This window comes from Girardinichthys multiradiatus, chromosome 22 (genome assembly GCF_021462225.1).
Source record: "Girardinichthys multiradiatus isolate DD_20200921_A chromosome 22, DD_fGirMul_XY1, whole genome shotgun sequence".
Lineage (NCBI taxonomy): Eukaryota > Metazoa > Chordata > Actinopteri > Cyprinodontiformes > Goodeidae > Girardinichthys > Girardinichthys multiradiatus.
This window is the reverse complement of record NC_061814.1, coordinates 3,389,085-3,416,580: the sequence shown is the minus strand read 5'-3', so window position 1 is coordinate 3,416,580 and position 27,496 is coordinate 3,389,085. Positions and strand designations below refer to the sequence as shown.

The 27,496-nt window shown below is 39.0% G+C and overlaps 1 protein-coding gene across 1 annotated transcript; it reads right to left on the bottom strand.

The window, feature by feature from the left end:
• Positions 1-1,741: 1,741 nt before the first annotated feature.
• On the bottom strand, positions 1,742-27,458 carry ndst2a (N-deacetylase/N-sulfotransferase (heparan glucosaminyl) 2a). Its single transcript, XM_047351416.1, has 15 exons — positions 27,308-27,458; positions 21,827-21,877; positions 20,233-21,732; positions 15,812-15,899; positions 15,529-15,683; positions 13,912-14,097; positions 11,870-11,998; positions 9,551-9,733; positions 9,328-9,424; positions 9,119-9,242; positions 8,533-8,707; positions 7,651-7,821; positions 7,417-7,526; positions 6,605-6,707; positions 1,742-4,059 (listed from the first exon to the last, which is right to left on the bottom strand). The coding sequence occupies exons 3-15, from the start codon at positions 21,307-21,309 to the stop codon at positions 3,940-3,942; spliced, it is 2,718 nt and encodes a 905-aa protein (XP_047207372.1). The 5' UTR covers positions 21,310-21,732; positions 21,827-21,877; positions 27,308-27,458; the 3' UTR covers positions 1,742-3,939.
• Between the last annotated feature and the right edge of the window lie 38 nt (positions 27,459-27,496).

The following is a 27,496-nucleotide window of genomic DNA, read 5'->3' as shown; positions in this document are numbered from 1 at the left end:
AATTAAAAGCCTTCAGCTGATTCAAAATGCTGAAGGTGGAGTTTATCTGAAATTTGTGCTTTCAGGATATAAGATCCACAAACAGTTTGGAGAAAAACATTTCCCTGGGGGCACAGAGCACAGAAATGAGAGATTCTTCTGGACTATGGAGAGACTGTGGTAGGAATGATTAAAGAATAAGAGATATTTGCTAATAATTGTTATGCTCTGTAGCATGATGTTTTGGTATTGGTTCTATCTAAGAAGAACATCTTTCTGAGTTTAATACATGTCGGTGCTTCTCTTTGGGGTTGTCTTGGTTGTAAGTTTATTATCCACAGGAAACAATTGCAAACATCCATCAGAAGGCAAAGAGATGACCTTAACACAGGCACTGACTTGGTTTCTTTATACAGTAAGCGCTAATTGTTGGGGTAGTCTCGTTGTATTTAACTCAGCATGGAATTCTTTGACAGACTTCACGATTTATTTTAAGAACACATTAAAATATCATTTGTATTACTCTAAAGCGTAGTCTTGACTAGACTTTGAAAGTACTACTTGTGGAGCTGTTGAAATAAGGACAAATCTGCTGTGATAATAAAAGCAGTAATTTCAATAGAGTCCCTCTCAAAAGCACACAAACAAGGCACCAGAAGTCAACACCTAGATTACCTGGCACTGACTTGATTTCTGCTATACAGTAAGCGCTAATTGTTGGGCTAGTCTTGATGTATTTTACTGAAATAAATGTTGTTTTTTTGCTTTCTTGAACACATTGAAATGTCAGTTATATTACCCTAACTTGAGCACCATCTTGGACCAACTCAGAAAGTGCTCCATGTTAGGGTAATTCAAATTTGACAAAATCAACTGTGACTATTAAAGCTGTGATTTTGCCACAGTCACTCTTGGACCACCTCAAATGATGCACTCATGGGTTTTTAATATCCAAGTGCTTCTCTTTGGGGTTGTCTTTGTGACTTTATCATCAACAAGAAACAACAGCAAACATTCATTAGAAGGCATAAAGATTAGCTTAATAAAGGCACTGACATCATTTCTTTATAGACTAAGTGCTAATTGTTAGGCTAGGCTTGATGCATTTTATTCAATATGGGATTTCTTGATAGATTTTTTAAATAGTTTCAAAACACATTCAAATACATTCTATGTTACCCTAACTTGAGCATAGTCTTGACTACACATGGATAGTGGTCCTGTGGAGCCACTGAAAAAGGACAAAATCTGCTGTGATTATTAAGTTGAAACCAAGGTTACCTTAAGACTAGCACTGACTTGATTTCTGAATACAGTAAGTGCTATTTGTTGGGGTAGTCTTGTTGTATTTTAGTCAATATGGGATTTCTTGATACATGTTTTTCCAAACTTGATAAACACATTAAAATATCAGTTCTATTACCCTACCTTGAGCACAGTCTTGAATAGACTCAGAAAGTGCTCCATGTTGGGGCAGTACAAATGTGACAAAGTCTTGTGTGGCTACTAAAGCAATGATTTTACTGAGTCCCTCTGAGACCACCTCAAAGGGGACACTCAACTTTGGAAAGCAGTTTGTCCATTTTATACATCTGTATTGTAGTGTTTAACATTGTTTTTCATGCAACCAGTTTGAAACACTCTAAGAAAACATAAGCTGAAGTGCATGATAATTTTATTCTTGTCCATTTTTTTTTACTAACATAACATTTTGTTTTCTTTCTTTTAATTAATAGCAATTAACATTAAAGTCAAGAAAAGGTGTTTTCAGGAAAAGGTTTTATTTGCCACACATTAGGTTTAAACAGCTCTGGTCCATGGTAATGTTTTACAGCCAGGGATTATATCAAGATTAGACTGAAATGACCACTAAGCAAATAAACAGAAATAGTACATTTCTTTCAGCTACATATATCTTTTGAACTGCTACATCTGTATTGTAGTATTTGACAATCTTCTGAAACTTATGGTATACATTCCCCAACATCAACTTATGTAAAACACAATGACATAAAACTTATTGTAACAGTCGTGTCCAATGTAAAAATTTATGAAAATAAATGTGAAAATAGCATTTAATATCGGGCAGACCCTGGACCAGAGCTGGACTTTACTTTTCAAAGGTAGAACATGATTTTATAGTGACCAGTGGCACTTCAGCGTTTTGGGCCAGCATGCCCAGGCCAAACCAGATGTTCTAGTCAAGTAGTATGCTGAATTCATAATAATTTACTGTGACATAGCTGCTCTTGTGTATGTATTCTCCTCTTTAAGGTGGTTCAGTTGTATTTTCTGCTATCACTCACTTTAAAAAAGCAATTGAAAGGCTTTGTCAGGTTAGTACTTGCACAGGTTTACAACGGACGCAGGTTGAATGTGGACTCCAACCAGAGGTTTGTAACAAAATTCTCCAACATCATTTCTGAGCCAGAATTTTAGTAAAAGGGCACAATTCAACTGTATTTGTTACTCCGATACAGATATTCTACTATTTTATTTCTCAATACTAATTTTTGTGAGCACCCTTTAAAATGACCAGCTGACCGAGATTTCCCATCTCTGATCAGCTTTTATAAACAGAACTTATACACATCGTATCAGACAGGACTGACGCCAGCTGGTGATACTAAAGACCTGAAAGTGTTTTAAAAAAATGGGTCAAGAAGCATAAATTCAGCAGAACACAGCAGTTATGACAATAGCTCTATTTGGAGCACCAACTTACATTCACTACTTGATGGACTTAATTAAAACAAACAGCAAGAGAAGAGATAATAGACCCATGCTGTTCAACAGCAAAATCCACGTTTTAATTGTTGCTTTTGTCTTACATTTTGCAGGTCAAATGTTTTAACATGCTGTTCATAAAAATATGAATTGGTCTCCATAAGGCCAACTCCAGTCTCTGATGAAAGTGGTTTGTTCCTCTGGCCCAGCAGAGCTGGTGCTGAGATAGATCTGTATGATTTTTTGTTGTCGCTAGAGTGAGTGCCTCACTGGTGGAACCAGGAAGAACTGGTGCTGTAAAACCACCAGCACAGTTAATTCTGGTTCCTGTTTGACAAAACCCATATTCTATTTCATTTCTGTGTGCATTAGCCTTTCTGTCTATCCTTTGTATTAACACTGAGCAAGGGAGATTGCATGTGGACTCCCAGATGCTGTAGATGCTGATTATAGGGGTAGAAATGATTGTGCCCTACTCGACCCATCACAACACTGACGCCACTGATACTGAACCGTTTTATTTTATTCAAATCCAAAACAAACTAGAGTGTTCAGTATAAGGGGAATAAAGCATCCCCACTTGTTGGCCAGTTAGAATTATGTGTGTACAGCTTGGTCTATGGTTCCTTATCACATCCCTGCAGAGGCTTTTGTTTTCCATTAGTCCACAGTTAGAGCCCTACGGCCTATCAGGTACAACTGGTGATTAAGAGAGAAAAGTGGATGAGGACATTGGCTGTGTGTACACTGTTGGCTTTAACCTGTCTCTGTGTTTCTCATCAGACCACAAACCTTTGCTATTGTTCTGTGGGAGCAACAGTATGTCTCTGCATGCTAACCCTTGTGTTGTTCCATAAATATAACCCACATAGTTTCAGTATTCAATTGAATCTTCACATTATCACTGACTCATCTGTCTTTAAAGCTTGAGACCTGTTGGTCCCTATGAATCTTTGATTCAGCAGATTTGTCCTGTGCCGGCCTAGTCCTAGTCCTAGTCCTAGTCCTAGTCCTAGGCACAGACTGAGGTACCTGGTGCTTGAAGGAGGTTGGCAACAGAACAGGAGAGTCTTCATGGATCTACCAAATACCAACAGTTAAAGACTTCAGGTTATACTGTTGTCTTTTTCCCCCTTTATCAGGAGTACTGGTAAAATAAGCTCAAATGTAGCTTAGTAAGAAGTTTTGTTGGGTGAAATTGTTTGACCACAGATTCCATCTTGTGTGTGGCCTTCAGCGGGTACTCTGGAGTTCTTGATGAAGCCAGGATGGAAGTGGTTGGCCCAACCGATTCAGCAGTCGCACCAGCTCCATGTTGTGGTCACGATAATACTCTGTTAGAAAGGCACGTGACTGGAGAAAAGCAAAACACACACACACACACACACACAGGCAAGACAAGGTCAGAAACATCAGTCAACATGAGAGCAAATTGTTCTACAGAAAGCATCACTAATTATTTTAAGTCATGTTAAAACAACACTAATAATACACCAACTATTTAAAACTTTAAAATCTCCATCCTAATGATTAACATCCGTGACTTTTGTGTGAATGATTTGGTATGCTTGGTAAGTTTGGTTTCTTACCACAGAACAGTAATAAAAATAAACTAGGCATGATTAAATAAAATGAAACAAATTAAAACGAACTCTTCAGGCCTTCTACCTGCAAATTACTTTCAACATATTGAAGTTAAAAACAGGGGCCGACACCAATCTATGAAAGTTCAGAGTCCTTGATGCTACGCCTGAGACAGACTGTAGAGACCAAGAAGCTTTCGCTCACGGCAGGCAGTGAGGACGTCATGGTGATGAATAATATAGAAAAACAAACAACAATGGCATGATTTGTTATTGTCCTCCAGGCAGCAACAGGTGTTATCTGAGGTATTATTTCTAATAATTTCAAAAATGAAACAACTATTAAGGCTGAACAGGCTTGCTGTGCAAACAGCGTCCAAGCTGCAAGCTCAAGACTATGGAGAGCCGTTTCATTCAAAATTAAATAAATAAATAATTAAATACTGCTATTGAGAAATTATTAATAAATATCCCCATGAAATAAAACAAAATTATGTTAAAAGAAATTTTCATCTTCTTTTATTTAATTCATTTCAAGATTTATTTAATTTACTTAAAGATTTATTTATTTAATAATGCAGTTTTATTTTGTGACAATTTTATTTTTTAAATCTACTTTACGTATTTCAGTGACTTTTACTTTTTAACCCACTTTTTCATTTCAAGTTCTTTTTATTTCATGTTTTGGATGAAACGGCTCTCCATAGAAGACAGTTTAGGTGTTTTGGTGAATTTAACACTGTATAGACACCAAGAGTATTACCATGACTACAACATGGAGCTGCAGAACATATATAAATAACAGCGATTCATTTTCTGCACTATGTTTAAAGTGTTTCAAAATAGTCTATATTGGTTTCCGCTACACTTGTTGAAATTGGACGTTCCTAATGCTAGTCGCATCATTTGTTGTCGGAAAAAGCCATACAAAACATTAAATGTTGCCAGTTTTTGAAAAATGCAATATACTTAACATATTGACCATGTTATACAAGGGTTGGACAATGAACTGAAACACCTGTCATTTTAGTGTGGGAGGTTTCATGGCTAAATTGGACCAGCCTGGTAACCAGTCTTCATTGATTGTACATTGCACCAGTAAGAGCAGAGTGTGAAGGTTCAATTAGCAGGGTAAGAGCACAGTTTTGCTCAAAATATTGAAATGCACACAACATTATGGGTGACATACCAGAGTTCAAAAGAGGACAAATTGTTGGTGCACGTCTTGCTGGCGCATCTGTGACCAAGACAGCAAGTCTTTGTGATGTATCAAGAGCCACGGTATCCATGGTAATGTCAGCATACCACCAAGAAGGACGAACCACATCCAACAGGATTAACTGTGGACGCAAGAGGAAGCTGTCTGAAAGGGATGAAAGGTGCTAACCTGGATTGTATCCAAAAAACATAAAACCACGGCTGCCCAAATCACGGCAGAATTAAATGTGCACCTCAACTCTCCTGTTTCCACCAGAACTGTCCATCAGGAGATCCACAGGGTCAATATACACGGCCGGGCTGCTATAGCCAAACCTTTGGTCACTCATGCCAATGTCAAACGTTGGTTTCAATGGTGCAAGGAGCGCAAATCTTGGGTTGTGGACAATGTGAAACATGTATTGTTCTCTGATCAGTCCACCTTTACTGTTTTCCCCACATCCAGGAGAGTTACGGTGTGGAGAAGCCCCAAAGAAGCGTACCACCCAGACTGTTGCATGCCCAGAGTGAAGCATGGGGGTGGATCAGTGATGGTTTGGGCTGCCATATCATGGCATTCCCTTGGCCCAATACTTGTGCTAGATGGTCACTGCCAAGGACTACTGAACCATTCTTGAGGACCATGTGCATCCAATGGTTCAAACATTGTATCCTGAAGGCGGTGCCGTGTATCAGGATGACAATGCACCAATACACACAGCAAGACTGGTGAAAGATTGGTTTGATGAACATGAAAGTGAAGTTGAACATCTCCCATGGCCTGCACAGTCACCAGATCTAAATATTATTGAGCCACTTTGGGGTGTTTTGGAGGAGCGAGTCAGGAAACGTTTTCCTCCACCAGTATCACGTAGTGACCTGGCCACTATCCTGCAAGAAGAATGGCTTAATATCCCTCTGACCACTGTGCAGGACTTGTATGTCATTCCCAAGATGAATTGACGCTGTATTGGCCGCAACAGGAGGCCCTACACCATACTAATAAATTATTGTGGTCTAAAACCAGGTGTTTCAGTTTCATTGTCCAACCCCTGTATATTCCATGGTGACAAAAATGCTCGGATATGTGAGGTGCGAAGTACATGATTTGGATGTACCTCAGAACTCATTTCTGGATACTTCCTGCCTTTGCTCTTCCCAAGACATTTGGACCGGGCTCCCTCCACTCGTTGACACCAAAAACCTTTGCCATCGTCATACCTGCAGATAAATGGTAATTTAGTAAACAATGCAGCACACACCTTCTAGTGAGTTGTAGAAACAGCTTGTTCAAGGCAGACTAAGCTCATTAAATATAGTTGGCTCTTTGATTTTTCTTTTTTATAGTAACTATCTGGACTCCCTCCTTCCCTTCGTTCAACACCGCATCCATCTTGAAAATATTATAAGGAAAGAGATTCAATTGTATTTGTGAAGAGCATAAAGTGCCTAGACCATGGGTCAGCAACAATAACAGTGAAAAGAGACATTTTTGTAATCGCTAGGGTTTTCAAAAATTAGCACTAACATGATAATAAACCATTGTGTTTCCAAACACAAAGAATTTAAATGTGATATCTTGTTTCTTTTACATATACTAATTAACCTTTTTGTTGGAGCAGTGATTTGCTTGTTTTTAAATTTCTTTAATCCATAATTTGGCAGTACTGAAACAAATGGAGACAACATGATCAGCATTTTTAGGCAGAAGAAAACAGTTGGTACTTTAACAGTATAAAATATTAACACTAATCTCAATGCTTTGTTGTCATTTTACACTAAAAATAGAAGCTGATTCTGCCTTTAATGTTGTTTGGGGGGTTTCAGGAAAACATTCACCCTTCCTTTAAATTGTACAGGTTTCTAAAATTGGTGTGTAAGTGTAAGATTGTTTGCTTGCAGTTAGGATTTGTGTATTACATTACATTACATTAGAGCCTGCGTGTAGTTGAAGATGGGAGTAACACCAAGAAATCTCTGGATTCCCTCCATCACCAGTACAGGATTTGAGCGCAGCAAGGCTCCGTCCACAATGTGCACCTGAATATATGCACAGAAAACAGTCAGAGGCATCTACAACTCATATTAAACATGGCAGAGAGAAGTCAATGCAGCTACAGCTAAAAATATAGAGATGTCGTTTCAAATTAGCTTCAGATTTAACCTGGCCAGGTTGGTAATGTTGCAGCCATCGCTCCAAATGAGAAGCATAGGCCCCAGGATAAAGGCACCGTTTCTGCAGCACCAACAAGGCTCTGGGGGCTGAGGGGGCTGCTGTTACCACTGCATGAAAGGTGTTGTTGAGCGCTGCGGGGTCCTGGTGGGCTCTTTGGTGCTGTTGTCACATATAATAAAAAATAAAAAAACATACAGAAAACTTGGGCGGTCTAATAGACAAAAATATGTGTAGCCTTAAGGCAGAACAGATTATTTAGTAAAGTGTGACATCAATGAACAAATTCTCTTTTTGAAAGTTCAAAATCCAGTTCCCACCAAATAAAAGTGAATTAAATCATGTCCAAGTCCACTATTTGTAACAACTTTTTTCTCTAGACTATAATAATTTCCACCTCTGTGCCATCAGTGCATAATGCATATGTAAAAGAAAATTGATACCTAAAAGTGTGTGAAGTGCAGAATTAGCTGCATTACTCTCCTGAATACATGTCTAAAAACTGCAGGCTGACAACTATTCTCACAGAAGATGTGGATTACAGTGCATCAAAAATATGTAGTTATAATGGGAGTCAATGGGACCAAATCGGTACCGAAGATAAAGAGTGTATGCAAAATGCATAACCCTTATTCTAAATACCTCACAATTAAATACATTTTAAAAAGAAAAATACTCTCCTTCTAATCTGATTCAGCTTGAGCTTTTTCACAAGGATGAAATGACAAGAATTTTGGTTTCTAGATATGCAAAGCTGAGCCCCAAAGACTTGCAGCTTAATTTGAAAGAAAATACATTGTTTTGTTTTTTAAATAAAGATGTTTCATTTAACCTCTGACCTGCCACTGAACGTGTACTGGTAACATATCTTACCTGATACCAGGAGTATGCTCTGTCAGACGGGTTAATGAACACGGCCAGGATTTTGGCTCTGGGTAACAGGGCTGCTGCTCTTTTGGGGGCTACTTCTGAGTCAAAGTAATTGGCACTTTTTTCAAACATGAAGTCTGCACTGACATTAGAAGGGAATGGGAAGAACTCCATGTACCTGATAAAATCATAGACAAAAACAAAACATTCACATCCATGCTCATTACGGTTGCATGATATTTGAAATACATGACTTTGTGATAGTAATTTGGAATATTGCATTGATAGTCCATTCATCCATGCATCCATTTTCTATACCGCTTCTTCCGCACGGGGTCGAGGGGGAGCTGGTGCCTATCCAGCAGTCTGTGGGCGAGAGGCAGGTACACCCTGGACAAGTCGCCAGGACAAACATCCATGCACACACTCATTCACACCTAAAGGCATTTAGAGAGGCCAGTTAACCTCTCTAAATAGGACCAATTACAATTAACCCATATTTTCTTTAATATTCATTTTCTTTTCAGGTGTGGGCAAACCATCGGTCAGAATCTAACAATGGTGTAAAGCATGTGGTAGTGATCTCTACCAGTCAATCCCATTGTCATAATTGGCTCCACTGAAGAACTGGATCTCTTCAAAGGTGGTAGCACTGGGGAAGGAGCCAGTGATTGCTGGGTGGAGGCTCAGGAATGAATGAAGCGCGGTGGTGCCTTTGTGGAGAAAACATAATGATGAGATGCAGATCCAAAGGATTAAGAGGAAAAAATCACTGAAAGTGGAGATGAGAAAAATTACCAGTTTTCTGTGGTCCAATAATAAGGAATTTAGGAAGTCGGTCACAGGTTTTTTCTTTAGACCAGATGTCTTTGTGTCTTTTGTCGTGACACGGGTTCTGAAAAAACAATTGTACTTTGTTTTATATTCTGTAGAAAGCATCAGACACAATCAACAGGACTAGAATGTTTCTTTGAAATAATTTCCAATTAGGCTTTTCCATTTACTTTATTTTAAACTGTACCTGCCACAGTGGGTTTCTTTCTTCTGGGAAGATCTGGAAATATTTTTCAGCAAGCTGAACTGGGGGCACGGTCTGGAGCCTGAGGTTGGTCCAGCACTGGACAAACTTCACCAAAGATTCAAAGGTGTACAGACCAAGACGATCATTTCCATAGTTCGAAAGATGAGTCATAAAGATGCTTATCTGTATTGCATGGCCAGAACATGAGAGTATAAGTCAGATGAAAAATTGGGAGAAAACAGTGAGGATCAAAAGATGAGCAATCATAGTAATAATTCTGGACAGAAGTCATTATTCCAAATCAGGTAATTCTTTAATATTGTCAGAGCTGCATCAATAAAAGATCTTTTTTTAACACATCATTCATTCAGTAATATAGCAAAACCCAGTAGTTTATCTCAAAACATAAACAGTACCACATACAGGTAATGTTATCTTCCTTAAAGACATATTTTTAAAAGGTATAAGATTATTTATACATTATTGCACAGAACAACTGAAACATTACATATGATAATGGGAGATCAGCAGTCTATTTGACTGAGGAATTAAATTGTTATTCTCCATTTTCTGGTTGTTCTTGATTTAACTGGGCTAAACAAGAGCAGTGCTGTTATAACATCTAATCTGCATTCAGAGCAAATTCTTAAACTGGACTGAAGCTGATCCATACTGGTTTGGAATTCAGATTACATTGACGGTTCAAACTGGAACTATTTTATACAGATTCTATAAATAAATTGTGAAACCTTTATTCAAATTGTAAAAAAAAGATAAATGCCATTTTTACATTTTTGGTACATCTGAAACTACACAGGTTAAGCATGGACAGAAATATTCTACATTATTGGCTGATTCTATGAAATAATATTTGTTATTTGACAAACCTTTGTCTAATTAGTAAAACGTTTAATCAGGCTGAATTTAAGACTTTTTTTGTTGTCCCAAAAGGATCAGAAATCCCAAGCTGTATTCTATAGAACCACCATTCCTGCTGAACTTCTCCATTAGGGAGTCTCTGATGACCACAGCTCTTATATTAACATTTTTATTTGAAATAATATGTTACTGCTTCAGATGAGAAATCTTTAACAATCAGTGATTTTACACATTACAGTTGGAACTGAGTCTGGTGCACCTTCACTGTTCATCGATGTCATGCGTGATTGAGGGAAATCAATGTCAGCTTGTAGTACAAGTGGCCCTGAACTCCCCACAACAGAATCCACAGCTCATCAGGCTAAACACCAGGGACATCAGCCCACTCTCCCCTTTCCACCTAAATGATCTGCATCTTAGTGCACATTTCTACTAATCTCTTCATTATTTTATGATTCTCAACACTGGTTTAACTGAAGGCCAAATGCAAATGTCATTTAGCTCTCTAGTCTTGTAATCTGGATGTTTATTTCCATTTTACTGTTTTTATTTAAAAAATAACCTGAAGCTGCTTGGAGATGGTCTTATAACCTTTACCTTTAACATGCTTGTCTATAATTTTCTTTCTAATCTCCTGAGACAGGTCTTTCCTTCGCTTCCTCTGGTCCATGTTGAGTGTGGTACTCACCATGTCACCAAACAGCACAGTGACTACCTGTAGCCCTATATATAGGCCCACTGACTGATTACAAGAATGTAGACGCCTGTGATGCTAATTAATGGACACACCTTGATTTAACACGTCCCTTTGGTCACATTATTTTCAGGGGTACCATCATGTTTGTCCAGGCCTGTTTCATGAATTTATTTTTTTAAATAATTCTGTTGAAGCATGTTTGAAAAGCAATGTCTGACTTTCATTTGTTCATTTTCATAGCATTTGTATTCATTATTACCTTTTTTAGATTCAAGTTATTTCTGTGACCATTGTGGGTTTTTCTTTCATTAACCAGGGGGTACCAACAATTTTCTCCATGTGTGGACAACACTAACTTTCTTCTCTTAGACTTTTCAGGTTCACACTATGATTTTTAGTCATTTTAAACCAAATCTTTGGCCGTGAAGAAAATCTCTGGTCTCAAGATTGAGGGAGCGAGCGAGCGGGCAGGGTGGGGGGTGGTGTTCTTCGACCTTAATAATAAGAACATTAACAGCTTCCTGTTCATTTACTGACCTACTAATGTGTCTGTTGGATCTGTATGATGCACATCCTGCAGTCTGGCACTTTCCAGCATGCAGTGTGACTATAATATCTTACCTGCACAATGTGACGCCTTTAAACCCAGTACGATTTTTGAAACAGTGTAGAGTGTGCAAGGCTTAAGATAAAGTGAGCTCAAGTAAATGTGCAAGTCCAATGTATAAGGAAGGTAAACCTACAGGGTTTAAGAGAACAGTGAGAAAGAGTTCTCCTCCTCTGATGCTCTTATCCAGCTCCTTTGAGCCTCCAGGGTACTCATTATAGAAGATTGTGTGTGTGAACAGCCCACAGGTCTGCCTGGGCAACACCTTTAAACAGAAAGCAAAGCTTCATTAGTTCACATATGTGTTGCTCTAAATTTATTTAAGATTTAAGTTAGTATGATATACACTGATCAGGTGTAAAAACATGACAGCTGACAGGTGAAGTGAGTGAAACTTTATCATCTTTATTATTATCTATCATATGTTTTTAATCTTATTTTAGGTGATAGATCTGGGAAAAATAGACCAAGTTACTTAAGTGAAATGAGAAAAAATATCTGAAAATATTTATCAAACTGAAAATAAACTTTAGAAACGTGAAGACCCCTAAAAGGTTTTGGTGCAGCCTATTACCCATCTAAGTGTCACATGATCTGTCAGTATAAACACACCTTTTCTGAAAGGACTGAGAGGGTTTAACACCACTAAGCAAGAGGCATCACACCATGAAGACCAAGGAGTTCTCTAAAGAAGTCCAGACACCAGACCTGAAGCATACTGCTAAAACAACACTTCAGTGTTTTCAGGTAAAACATTTAAATTTGCTGGAATGGCCTAGTCAAAGTCCAGACCTGAATGCAATTGAGAATCTGTAGTTAGACTTTAAGATTGCTGTTCACAAGTAAAAACAATCAAACATAAAGGAATTTACATCAGTTTTGCCTTGAAGAATGGGCAAGAGTCCCAGCAGCCAGATGTGGTGAGCTCATAGAGACGTATCCAAAGTTACTTGCAGCAGGTATTGCCTATTTGTTGTCTGCTTCACAATAAAAATAATAATACATCTTCAAAGTTACAGACATGTTCTGTAAATGAAAGAGTGCAAACTCTTAAGTTATTTTAGTTCCAGGTTGTGAGGCAACAAAACATAAGAATGCCCGGGGTGGTGACCACTTCTGCAAGGAACCGTATATGTAAATTTGTGTTCAAAGTTGATGGGTTAGAAGATAAATAAATGAGGAGCGTAAGAGGATTAGTGACTTTGACCAGGACCAAACTGTGACAGCTAGATTACTGCTTAGAATCATCTCCAAACCTACATCTCTGTGAGTTGTTCCTGGTCTACAGTATCTACAAAACGTGTCCCAAGGAAGGAACAATGATAAACCCATCTGTGTGCTCGGATTGCTGAAGAATCTGATGCTGGGGTTGATAGAAAGATGTACACACTGCACAAGTCAACAAGTTTGTGAAATTCGAAGACCTAACTGCTTAGTATAACATGGGAGTCACATATGCCTCTTGACTGTCTTTTATATTGTTGATATTGATTGGCCAATTTGTTGCGAGTTACGTCGAGTTACGTCGAGTTACGTCGAGCAATACAGTTATCAAGCTGTGTGTGCTTCTGTGGTGACGTTAGCCCAGACGCAGCACCAACCAGCTGCACCGATGGGTTGATGGTGGAGAGCGCGCACCACATTGGACACAGCTCTGCCCTCCTGCACAATAGCCTGTAATCCATCATTCTGATTAAAGGCCAAGCAGGATGTATTCTTCAGTCTCACTGGGTCCATTCGGACCACAAATATAAAGCATCTGCTTGCAGAACAACTTCAGACTCAGCCTCCTGCATGCGCAATTACGCACTCAGAGGAACCCTGTGCAAGAGAGGGGACAATAATCTCGTCAGGGCAGAGGCTGCGATGACAAACCTGCTGCTGTGAACAGCGACGAGAAAAGTTAAACTGTAACATTTGCCAAGTGACAGTGAGGTGTAAATAGTTGAAAGATATAACTACATGGTTTTAGACAACACTGTAAAACAACTCTTTTACATGAAACACTTGTCTTATGAGTGCATCTGCCTTCTACAATACATAAGCAGAATTGCAATCATATAGGACACCGAATGCTCAAAGTAGAGTAAAAGGTTTTGCAGGGAAGAAATTCTAACAATCACTAACACAGAGGACCATAAATATAAAACATATATCAATCCAGTAGTGTGAATTAACCTTGATTCCATTGTGGATGAAGCCACGGCGGTACCTCGCTGGCCTAAGGTGAGGGTATTCTTCAGTGCTAGTCACCTTGATTCCCCACACAAACTTCCAGGCTTCATACAGCTGGGTGTGAACTGGATAAACCCCAGAGTGGTGCGGAGCCACCGCGTAGCCCATATCTGTTGGGATTCCATGCTCCTGCATAGCAAAGAACAGCAGACATGAAAACAGAAGAGGTAAAAGACTGGTGACTGATAGGATATCACAAATCCAGAACAATGTCTTCCACATTTACATCACTACTAACTGAAATGCTACAGAAGTGTACAGAAGGTGGTAAAGGGGAAAGAACCGCAGAGCTTGCCAACAGTGTGATTTCTAGACATGCTTCAAGAATATTTTATATTGACAGATTCCTTGGGTCATATTTGGATCCATATCCACAACAGGACATCTCAGTGGGATAGAAGAAAAATAAAAATCCAACCATCTCAGTGCCATTACTCAGAAGTTACAAAATCAAAACCATAAGTAAAACGTTGCAATAAAAGCCAAACAAGGAAAACTGTAAGTTTTTATGTAAACATGGTTCAGTGGACTAATTAGGATATGTCACTGCTTTACAAACTGTTAATAGCAATCAGCACAAGGCCATCTTAGAGAATGAAAACTACATTTTAATAGGGAAGTCATGTTAACAGCAACTTACTGCTCATGCTTTTAGATGCTACAATGAATCACATCTGATCTATGACAGAATGTATGTATGGCTGGGGGGCTTGGTGGACTGCGGGTATGTCTGGGTTGGCAGTAGGGGTCAGGAGGAAGGAGCACCTGCCGGGGCCTGCACCCCTGGTTATATTTCACATTGTCCTGCACCTCAATTTGAATACATTAGAGACACTTGGGGCTTTGGGGATGTAGTGGGGGAGACTCTGCTGTCAGGTGGGTCCTCATACACCCCAGCCGCTGTCCCAAATGTAATTCACCTTAGACATACACATCTGCACTCATCATGACATTACAGAAATCCCACAGGGGTGGTGGGGGTCTTGAGGGGCCTGTGTAGTTGTTGATTTTTGGGCCGGTGTCTGTCTCTGAATTTAAGGCTTTCTTTTGTCAAGAGGAAGTTTGTCGCCTGAACCTCACCTCTTAGATTTCAACTGTTAGGATTTCAGCATTTTGGGAACCCAGCAGAAAAATAAGTATATACATATGTATAGCTGGAGACATAATGTTAGAGTTGGTATGTGATTTGCAGCTTCAGTACTATGGTATTTCACAAGTTAGGTCCTGCTCTAACCTGAATTGGACAGTTCTGTACTGAACAGAGATTTGTTACAACATAGTTGTTAATTTACTCTTTTTGTGATAATACAAAAAAGGTAATTTCCCTTTTATTTTTGGCAATATAAAATGTGCATGATATAAAAATTGTCTGAAAGCTGCAGTGCTTTGATAAGTAAAACCTCTCTGTCAGAAAACGTGAACCACCTGTGCCTGAATCTTTAATACAACAAACCAGGCTAAAAGAATAGAGCTTAAAAGACATTGTTGCATATTTCTCCAACTGATATATTTACTAAACAGTTCAGTCAACAAACATTGTCCATTTAGATCTCCTCTGACCTGAGCAAAGACCTTGTTGAGCCTCATCTGCTCGGCCAGAACGCTGACATTATGAAAAAGGTGAGGCTGCATGTGGCTCCACATGTGAGGGAACCACCAGAAGTCTTTCCTGTGCTGCAACAGCATGTCATCTCCCTGGTCCTCCTCATCAGTACCTGTAAACACCCACAAATAAAAACAGATGAGACTCAAATAACATGATCTCCTCCAACTTCAGGTTTAATTCTGCTAAATTAACCATTAAAGAGGAAAAGGCTTTCTTAAATCTTAGAATATTCAGTACCTGTGTGATAGAACTTTCCTGAAAATCCCAGATTGAAGGTGAAATTAGGTACCAGTGCTCTTAGCTTATTTTGAGTGTTGAGCAAGGCCTGTGAAAAATGACAAAAAGAAAGCTGAGCAATAACTCTTTCTAGCTTGGAAATGTACAAGTCATTTTACTAAACCTGTAGAACATAAATGTTTATTAAAGAAATACATTTCAAAAAGGGAACCATTTGGTAGTTGTGGTCAATAAGAAACCAACATCTTTTCATCTTTGTATCATCTTGACATTTGATCCTATTTAAATAAAGATATGGGATTTTTTTTCAAGGATGGTTGAGTCATGTCTGGTGACATTTCTGTCACAATAAGAATGTATGCTAAAGACAGTAGTTATTTTTTAAATCATCAGTGAAATCAGCTAATAACAGAGCAGAGTCAAAACCAAATTACAGCTAAGTTAAAAAATACACACTGCACATGATGAACATGTGAAAGACAGCTGCTCTGATTCCTTCATATCAGTTTAGTCTCTTTTACTGTATTTCCTGAAGAAGGTGGTTTATTTATTTATTTTTGTACTTCAGCAGACAATTACTTCGGCTACATTGAGGTATACGTTCATTCAGATCTCTTCTACAGACGTGAGGTGATCATCTATTTAAAAAACAGCTTAAAGATGATGTCTTAGTCCATACATATACAGGTCCTTCTCAAAATATTAGCATATTGTGATAAAGTTCATTATTTTCCATAATGTCATGATGAAAATTTAACATTCATATATTTTAGATTCATTGCACACTAACTGAAATATTTCAGGTCTTTTATTGTCTTAATACGGATGATTTTGGCATACAGCTCATGAAAACCCAAAATTCCTATCTCACAAAATTAGCATATTTCATCCGACCAATAAAAGAAAAGTGTTTTTAATACAAAAAACGTCAACCTTCAAATAATCATGTACAGTTATGCACTCAATACTTGACCCTGCCCTTGATAAAACACAGTGGACCAACACCAGCAGCTGACACGGCACCCCAGACCATCACTGACTGTGGGTACTTGACACTGGACTTCTGGCATTTCCTTCTCCCCAGTCTTCCTCCAGACTCTGGCACCTTGATTTCCGAATGACATGCAGAATTTGCTTTCATCCGAAAAAAGTACTTTGGACCACTGAGCAACAGTCCAGTGCTGCTTCTCTGTAGCCCAGGTCAGGCGCTTCTGCCGTTGTTTCTGGTTCAAAAGTGGCTTGACCTGGGGAATGCGGCACCTGTAGCCCATTTCCTGCACACGCCTGTGCACGGTGGCTCTGGATGTTTCTACTCCAGACTCAGTCCACTGCTTCCGCAGGTCCCCCAAGGTCTGGAATCGGCCCTTCTCCACAATCTTCCTCAGGGTCCGGTCACCTCTTCTCGTTGTGCAGCGTTTTCTGCCACACATTTTCCTTCCCACAGACTTCCCACTGAGGTGCCTTGATACAGCACTCTGGGAACAGCCTATTCGTTCAGAAATGTCTTTCTGTGTCTTACCCTCTTGCTTGAGGGTGTCAATAGTGGCCTTCTGGACAGCAGTCAGGTTGGCAGTCTTACCCATGATTGGGGTTTTGAGTGATGAACCAGGCTGGGAGTTTTAAAGGCCTCAGGAATCTTTTGCAGGTGTTTAGAGTTAACTCGTTGATTCAGATGATTAGGTTCATAGCTCGTTTAGAGACCCTTTTAATGATATGCTAATTTTGTGAGATAGGAAGTTTGGGTTTTCATGAGCTGTATGCCAAAATCATCCGTATTAAGACAATAAAAGACCTGAAATATTTCAGTTAGTGTGCAATCAATCTAAAATATATAAATGTTAAATTTTCATCATGACATTATGGAAAATAATGAACTTTATCACAATATGCTAATTTTTTGAGAAGGACCTGTAAATCAGATACAGCTACCCAGTGACTGGAAGCGTCGTTATTTCAGGCAGGATGGGTACATGTTATTTAGGCTTACTGAAGGGCATGTTACAAACAAGTTGTAGATTTTCAAAATCAAAGCTTTTGACTAGTAGCTACTACAAATAGTTTGATAAAGCCAATAGAAACGTATACTTCACGAGGAGGGGCATTTGTGACTTTAATCCAACCATCAAATATGGATTCCATGTGGAGATTCAACTTGTTGCTGGTCAACTGTGTCCGATTATGTAAGCTGCACCCCTAGCAAGATTAGAAGCCATGTTTTGAGGGGCAAATTTTGAACAACCACAGCGTATTTAGATGTGCACAGCGTAGAAAATGTAAACCTTTTTGAAACATTTAAAATGTCACTTACAGTAAGTTAGAGAAAGAGAGAATGCTCTGTTACAGCTGCAATCAGGTTCACACAGCTTCAAGACTAATCACTAAGTGTTGCAAGGTTCAAAGCAAAGCACTATATTTCTGAACAAGAAAAGGTTTTCTGTAGGTTTTATCCCCACACAAATTCCAAACCGCACTAAATTATTTCACAATCCAAATTATCACCACATCATATCGAAACAGAGAGGAAACGTGCTATTGTTAGCACAGCACCTAAGCAAATTCCTCTGTATGAAAACAGCAGGAGCAATGTGTGAGTTTATTGAAGAATGTAGTTGTTTGTGCTGAGTCAGATATGTTTAGTCATGCTCTGTATGAAAAAGGTTTTCTTTATTGGTCTAATGTAACACTCTACTCTTAAATGTCATATTTTTATCAGCTGTAAGCAGAAAATCTAACAGAATTAAAGGCTTGAAAACATCTGTTTGTGTGCAGTTAATCTATATAATGTTTTACTTAATGAGCTAAGTTACTGAAATTAACTTTTCAACAATATTCTAATTTACTGAATCCAATAGACCTCAAAAACTGGCCCAGAGTGTATCTGCTTAGCTGAGGTTTTCTCTACTAGATGAAGGACAGCTTTACTTTTCTTTAACTGCTGGATCAGTGCTGCTGTGATTTTTGTGTCTGTCTGGTTCTGCTGGAGGTTTGCTCATGTTTAAGAGGAGTTTTCCTTTTCCCACTCACTACATTCATGCTCAGTATGAGGGATTGCTGCAAGGTCAATGACACAATACCTGCTGGGTTTCCAAACACATCAAACTTTTTTACCAATTACAATAATAAACAGAAGTTGACTGCGTTGTTTGATTGCTGGATTAAACTAGAATGTATGTATTTGGCTTGAAATGTGTCTGTCTTATTATGGTAGATTGAATTTACTTTTTTGTAAAGTGCCTTGAGACAATGTGTACTGAATTGGTGCTATATAAATAAACAGAACTGAATTTAATTAAATTAGTTGTCGAAATCTTTACTTTAGTGCAACTGCCCAACATGTGCGAACATGTGCCAAAAGTAGAGGAAGAACTCCGTTGAACAGAAGGAAACCTCCAGTAGAACCACCTGCTTCAGCTAATGAAGAATTTTAGCCTCGAGACTCTCCGCTGACCAGAGCACGTTTTTTATTTTATTTTAAGACAAGAGGTGTCTCGTTAAGTCGTGTTCAAGTATCCATGGCAAAATCTGTGAGCCCATACTGCCTGGCAATCTGGATGTCACACATGAGAGTTTGAGACCAAAGAATCAGCAAAAGTGACCCGTAACGTGTCAGTCACAAACAAAACGGCCCTCACAGCCACCTCTTTGAAGTAAACGATGGGAACAAGCTGCTGATTTGGAGCGTATTTTTTTCCCCTTCTCTCTATCTCTTATTTTCTTCAAATCGATTGTTCAATATTATGGAGAGCCGTTACATTCAAAATTACAAAAATAAATAAATACTGCTATTGATAAATTATTAATAAATATTAAATGAATTAAATAAATATCCCCATGAAATAAAACAAAATAATTATGCTAAAAGAAATTTTCATCTTATTTTATTTAATTCATTTCAAGATTATTTGATTTACTTAAAGGTTTATTTATTTATTTCATAATGCAGTTTTATTTTGTGACACTTTTATTTTGTAAAGCTACTTTACATATTTCAGTGACTTTTACTTTTTAACCCCGTTTTTCATTTGAAGCTCTTTTTATTTCATGTTCTTATATTCAAATGATTGGGCGGAGTTTTATCTGCTGGGCGGCGCTGGGAACTCAATTCATGGCAGTGGCCGGCAGAAGCATGCCGCTGCCTGCCGGAAGACATCAATATCAATATCCCAAAAATATATAGAATATAAAATGTTTTACATATTTTGAACATCAGTTTAGAAATCATTCTACAAATTACTCAACTATAGTCATTGCAAAATTGTCCTTTTTGTTTGAACTATTTATACAGCTAAATCTCAATGAGACTCAGAGTCTTCATCTTCAAGATATACGTGCAGAACATCAGCCTGTTTATGTGTCAGACGAAGGTTAGATTCACCTCTGATAATATAGGGCTCATGTGTAACAAAAAGATAAAGTCTCACCTCCACATCAGACACCTTCATACGAGTCCCCTCCTTGCCCACAAATATATCGTCCACGTCTACCAGGATGTGACGGTCCAATGACAAACACAGTCTTTTCCCTGTCAGGTAGCCAATGGCATCTACAAACACCAGCTTGTGAAGCCAATAGTTGAGATTATTCCCAAAAAGAACTCTCTGAATCCCATCGTGGAGCCCCAAATCCTGCACCACGGTGGCATAGAGGGTCTGCAAAGGACCTGGTCCAAAATGTGCCAGGGGATCTGAGGACATGGGCGTGGCTAGAAGAACTGGTTCATATGTAGAGTGGTTAGACAGGAAAATTGTCCAATCATCCCCTGGCAAAGAACCCTGCTCCACCTGGTTGGGCTTGGTTATATAAAGCAAAGGAGCACTAGGGTTTATACGGTAGTCCCTGAGTCCCAGGTGTGAGTGTAGAAAGAGGGGGAAACCTTTGAGCTGTGCACTATGAAGCGAGTTTTCAGTAGCTTTGAAGAAGCCAATGACACCCACTCCATACTCAGCACAGTACTTGTCCAGCAAGTCCCGGTTCCATGCATCAAGGTTAACATATTTCAGCACGTTTTCATAAATAATCAACACGTAGCGTCCACGGTTGTGCTCTGTCAGTGTGGGCATGTCACCCTTAGCAGGTGCAATCTCTGTGCGGTAGTGGAAGCGACTTGATTCTAATATAGCAATAATTTCTTGGCCCATCTGGGAATAGATGCTCTCCACAAACACCAGAACTACAGGCTCTGTCCTGGAATTATCAACTGTCTTTACTTCATGAAGTCGTCCCTGGCGCACGGGAAGAAATAGAGGCAACCTCTGGCCACCCGTCTCCCCACCAGCAGCCCCAGTACTCACTCCCAGCAGCATCCCCCCACCTCCACCACAATCACTGAAGGGTAAAGGTGGGGGGTCCTTGATTTTAGGGCTGTTAGAGACATAGTATGCTAGGAATGCCATAGAGAGCAAGCAGAAGATTATCAGTGCCAGAATCAGGCGGTGAAGCTCCAGCTGACGGACACCTCGCAGCAGCTTTAAAATACCCAAGCCAGAGCCCATTGTCATGTTGTAGGGAAGCCAGACAGGTCAGCAAGTGGCAGCAATTCCAAACAGATGAGGGTAGAGATAGGGAGAGGGAGTGACAGGAGAACAGAGTGGGGGGAAAAGATTGAGCAGTAAATACTGTCACTGAGTGGTGATGAATAATAGCCATTTACACTAAGTCACCATGGCCAGCATCATTCATTACTTTCTTTCTAAGTTTAGCTCTGAAGTGTAAAAACACTCAGATCACTAAAAAGAGAATGGCAAGATCAGGTCCTCAATAAGATGTTTATTTGGATCTGTTTTCAAAGACCTGAGCTGACGTCCCTACATATGCGCTTTTGTCATCTCCGTGATGTCTTTTGGATGAAGGAGTTTCAGTGCAGCTGGTCCGGACTTCGGGACTGAACTCTCTCCAGCCACTCCTCCATGACATTTAAGACACTTTAGGAAGAAAGGCAAAACAAAACATGAATACATTTCATTAGTGCTGAGCTCTTATATGTCATATGGTTAGCTGTTCTTCTTGCTTTCTTACCTTGAAAACATTGTAGATCCAAAAATCAGTGAATGTAAACAGCAAAGGGCACTGCAAGATGAAACATGAAAGATGGTGGTTAATGTTTGGGCCAATTTAATGACAGTCAAATATCCTGCATTTCCTTTTTTTTTATTATTCACAAAAAAACTAAATTTTCAAGATATGACGAAGTTCAGTTATATCCAAATCAAAACAGGTTCATACAGAAATAATAGAGCAAGTCTATAGTATGACTATTCATAACCTTTCCACAAAACCACAAATTTCCATATATTTATTCTTCTGGTATGTGGTAGACCTATACAAAGTAGAGCACAGCTGTGAACTGGAAGGAGAATAATGCATTTATATATATATATATATACACATATATATAGCAACATTCCAAGCCCCTCCCCTTAAACGATTGGATGGAGGAAATATGGTGGAGGAAATCCACAACAATGGACAGATTTACATTCCTTCTATGACTGCAACAACCACTAAGGTGAAAAACTAGGGCAAAAATAACCATGGTACAGAAACCCTCCCAAGAGTTAATTATCTTACCATCGTAATTGAGTCGAGTTTTGCAAATATCATACCACATTGTTGTCGTTTCCTTCCTTCTTTTTCCCACTTTTCCTTCATGTATAGCGTTGTAGTTTTTCTGTTAGCTATAAGTCCTTGATATAGCCTTGATATAAGCTTACTCATTTTGTTCTTGTATGCATTTCCTAATATTTCTGTGATTTTGTTTATTTTCCCTGGGAGACCTGATCTTATTTTCTTTTGATAATAATCTTGGGCTTGTAGATGCATGTAAAAATCAAATTAAATTCTTTTTGTAAGCTTTGAAAACTTTTGATTTCCCTCCCTCTTTGTTCATTTGGCTAACATAGTCAGGCCTCTGACTATTCCATACATTTTGAATTTGTGTTTCTTTGTATCATGGGCCAGCCAACTAAAACTTTTTATTTCGTTTTCAATTTTATATTTCCTAACTACTGTAAACCAGGTCTCCAGAGTGAATTCTGTAATAGAGTTCAGCTGTTTCTCATTTTCTTGTTGACAATCATAGCTCGGGTATGGTCTCCCTCAGCATTCAGCTCTGTTTCCTTCCACTTTGTTACACGATCAGTGGGACACCAGCACATCAATGGTTTCAATTGTGCAGCATAATAATATTTTGGAAGTTTGGCAGTGCTAAACCTCCCTCTTTTTTCGGGTATTTGGAGTGTGGACTATCCAATTCTTGCTTTACGCCCCGTCCCAAATAAATCTTGCTAATTTCTTATCCCACTCTACAAAACGTTCCAGGCAATACTTTCATCTAAATTATATCAGTTCTTTCATTTAGATCTAACATCAAGACTCCCCATCTTTCCTTATGTTCATAGATTTTTTGGTTGAGGAGTGTAGTTAGTTTTATATAATTTTGCTTGGTCGCTTGTAAGTAACGGAGTGATTTTTTACTCCATTTAAGCTTATATTGTTGGGTCATTTCTGTGGTTGGGTTATAGTTCAGAGACAGGACTTATCCCAATGTTTAGTTTATATCCTAACAGGTGTCCATATAATTCTAAAAGGGTCATACGTTTAGGTAAACCTGTGTTGGGTCACTTTAAATATATTAACCTGCGAATAACCCAGTTCTATGTTGGAAGTCCCTAATTTTAACCCATTCAACATCTCAACTTGTCTGATTGCTTGGGTCTAAGGTTCAATGAATACTGTGAATAAAGCTGGAGAAAGGCAGCAGGCCCGTCACATCTGGACCAATTTAAAAGGCTACCATTTATTTTTATTCTTGCCTTAGGATCTTGATTTAATGTTTTTATGGTTGTTACTAACTGTGAATTTAAACCAAACCTTTCCAAACAAAAATACAAAAAATGTCCAACTAACACAATCAAAGTTTTTTCTGCGTCTAGACTAATAGCTTTTTCTCTTTGTATTTCTTCCATTACATGAAGGGTTTAGCTAAGGATATGGTCCACCTTTATTGTAAGTTTGTTTTAACAAATCTAATTTTCTTTTCAACTTCTTTTGTTAATATGCTATCAATTTTATTTCTTCTTTTATTTTAGCCAATATGTTTGTATCATTTGTTTTTTTATGTAATCGTTCTAAAGTTTCAAGTTCTGATATTGTTTCCAGATATTCTTTAAGTTTTTATTTTTTATTGTGTGAAGCAAAGGATATTAATTTACCTCTCATTTCTGTCTTCATAGCATCCCACAATATAGTGGGATCTGTCTCTCCCTGTTCATTTTCATTTCTATATATTTTTATTTCCTTTTTTATTTTTCCACTAGCTCTCGATCATTTAACATTCAGCCTCCAAGTTGTATTCTTCTTTCATCTGTTTAGATTTACTTTCAAACATAAAGTGCAATGATCAGATACGTCAGCCAGTCCTATCTTCTAAATCTGTCTTCCACATTGTAAATGTGAGGCAGAGTAACATGTAGAATCTCTCTAGTGGGCGACGCTCTCTCCAGACTACTCCTCCCAGTTCATTCAAGTCAGTATTTATGTACTGGGCTATGTGTGTTTTATTACTTTTTGTTCAAACTCTGGTGCTCTTCCAGGACTGTCAACAAGGCTTGTTTCGTCTCTATATTCCAATCCTCAAGCTTTCCAATCAGCATTTGCACTTCCTCCAATGCCAGCTTTCCTTCTTGTAGTTCCTTCCTATTTTTGCATAATTTGTTGTTAATTTGTTCTTTAAATGTATTTGAAGTCGGTTTTAAACTTCTCAATATATGTAGCAAGGTCATTTTTCATTTCTTGCTTCAGCTCTTGTATTTCATCTCCCCCACGCATCACACGTCTTCTTTTTTTATTATTGAACTTCTAAATTGTCCTTTTTGTGGGGTTTATTTGTAGTTTTCTGGCGAAAGCTCTGGTTTTAGGCTGCCATCTTTCATACGGTTAGACCAGAAGTCCCCAATGCATTTTCTTAACAGTGTAAAAACACATTTATGCTCAGCCATCAAATAAGCATCCAGCTGCTTTCAGAAGTTACCAAACCAGTAAACAGAGTCCAGTTGTGTGTAACTGAATATGTGTTCTGGCCTCAGAGGTTCTTAGGAGAACATTAGATAACATTAGCATCATGAGGAACTATGAACACAGCAGACAGTCCAGGGAAAACGTTGTGGAGAGGTTTAACACAGGCTCACAGAGCTCTGTTCAATCCATCATCCCAACATGGAGCAAAGATGGAACAACTGCAGATCTACGAAGACATGGACATCCACCTAAACTTACAGGCTGGGTAGTCAGCTATTCTGCTGAGAAACAAAATAAGCATATTTGCACTACCACAACCTGACTTTTTTTTCTTCTTTTCTTTATATAAAAAGCTGGCTGTACATACACATACATGCTGTTCTTTTTATCATTTATTTTATTACCTCTAACACACACATATATATATATATATACACTTTTTTTTTTATATCTATTGTCTGTACGCTGTGAGCACTTGAAACCGAAGTCCAATTCTTTGTTTATGCAAACAACCTTGGCCAATAAGGCTGATTCAATTCAATATTTGTTTTGGTGATTTGGAGTTCACCAAATGGCGGACAGATTGTTTTGAAACTATTAAAATATGAATCTTTTACTACTATGTTTTCCAGCACAACCAGCAGGAGAGACTGGGCTCTGTCACATTCCATGATCACAATGAACAGCAGAATTGATCAGTTTTAGTCCTTTTAATGCATCCCTTCTAGAGACAATAAGGAAGTTATACGTGACCTGAACTAAAACCTGTGACATGACTGGAACATGGATGCATTCCTTTGACTGACAACAAGAAGTTGTTTCATTCCTTCCCAACTGCCAGTGTTAGTAGACAAAGTGGAAATGCCTCCCTGGGCTCCGCGCAGGTCAAGATTTTAAGCGTACACAAACTCACATACATGACGTGTAGCCCACCTGGCTGCTGCGTCTAAAAATAGCACCTGGGGGGCTACGTTCGGTTTTTGGGATCCTTTCGCTTAGGAGAAGGTCCGAGTCATCAGAGTAACTGGCAGTCATCCAGAAATTCACAGAACAACAGTTACAACAAAACTTCAGTTTTTCTCTCTTTTCAGATTGGTGGAGTAGGTGGAGACAGGTGTCTAGGAAGAGTGAAAGGGAAGGTTCACATGATGTCAGTGAGACCTGTTCTGTATGGTTTAGAGACAGTCTGTGTAACAAAAATCCAGGAAACCAAATGTGAAGATGTTCAGCTAGATTTGATCAGAAAGGAGTACATCAGGAGGACCATTGTTAGAAGGACAAGGCTTTAGATCGTGGGGGCCATTTGCTGCTCTTGAAACGATTTGGACCATACCTCAACGGCACAAATTTCGTTCACCAGTCCAGGCTGTTGATATGGAAACACTCTAATCTAAAATGATTTGCAGATCCTTTCCATACATAAATCAGGCTGCTATGTTTCATTAAAATACTGTGTATTTAGCTTGTTTTTACAATAGAAATTGTTGCATTTTTCATAAAAATGTAATAAAATTCCTGTGGGCCACGTCTACTTTCAACTGGACAGTTGTGACCCCCATGGCAAAAGGTTTGGACCCATTTGGAGGAGGGACAGCGGACATATGGGACAAACAATACTGAATTTGGTAAAGGAGGAACACAAGGAAAGGGTCAGGGGTGTAGCAGTGGAAGAGATGGTGTAACAGAAAATGATAGCAGGGGTAGGAGGAGATACAGGCAGAAGAACGGATATGGTGACCTCTTAAAGGAAAACCTGGACGAAGTAACAGTACAGCAGGGAAATGATACCTGCTGTGAAAACTCTAGGACTGTTAGAAGAACTTGGCTATGGTGTAAGGGAGCATATTTGTGTCCACCACGGACAATAAGATCAGCAGTGAAATTGATTTTTTCATACCACTAAACACTCTGGCCAGCAATCAAACATAACAAATAGCTAGTGAAGTGTGAGACATCCTCAGCTGATGGTGCTGGGCTACCATACAGGTCCTGGGTCGTGGCACCAACCGAGATAGTATTGGATGCCGACAGTAACCGTCCCCAGTAAAAGGCACCACTGTATCAGAACATCTCCAGTCCAGGCACACTGGGACAGAGAACTGTTGCCGAACATGAAAACCTTTCTCTAGCCCTCCGTGTTGCCCCCAGCTCAGATAACAGCTTACCTTTTCACGAACCACTGCCAACATCTTAGCATAGAGCAGCTAACGTTAGCTCGGTGCAACAATGGCGGAACCTCAAACCTGCACTTGTCATTTCCAACTAACCTATGAACACTTTATCCGTCCTCTTCTCTTACATAAACAACCGGTCCAGCTGGCATAAAATACTCCTAGTATAACACCACAGTGTTTACCAGCAGGTATATATCCAGCTAGCAACATGCTATCATAGCCACAGATGGGTAATGGACGCAACATTCACACGTTTCTACTTCAGCAATAAAAACTGTGGCTAATTTGCCACTTACCAATATTTTACCTTATCAGGGAGCAATCTGGTTAAAGATGTAGATGGTGTCTAGTTTAAAAAATTGTTAAAACTGAACTTCGGCACGTCAACATTCACGGCAGCCATCTTGTTTATGATAGCAGCCCGGACTGAACCAAGCAGTAAACCTGGAGGGGGACCAAGGGGTGGGACCTTAACCTGTTCTGGGTCAGTTCATCC

What these genes read in the sequence shown, in the direction of transcription:
- ndst2a (XM_047351416.1), bottom strand. Translation starts at nt 21,309, where the DNA reads ATGACAATGGGCTCTGGCTTGGGTATTTTAAAGCTGCTGCGAGGTGTC. An exon ending in TCATCCACAATGGAATCAAG is followed by an intron (nt 11,999 to 13,911) that starts GTTAATTCACAC and finishes TTCTGTTTAAAG; the next exon opens with GTGTTGCCCAGGCAGACCTG. An exon ending in TCACTGTTCTCTTAAACCCT is followed by an intron (nt 9,734 to 11,869) that starts GTAGGTTTACCT and finishes CATGCAATACAG; the next exon opens with ATAAGCATCTTTATGACTCA.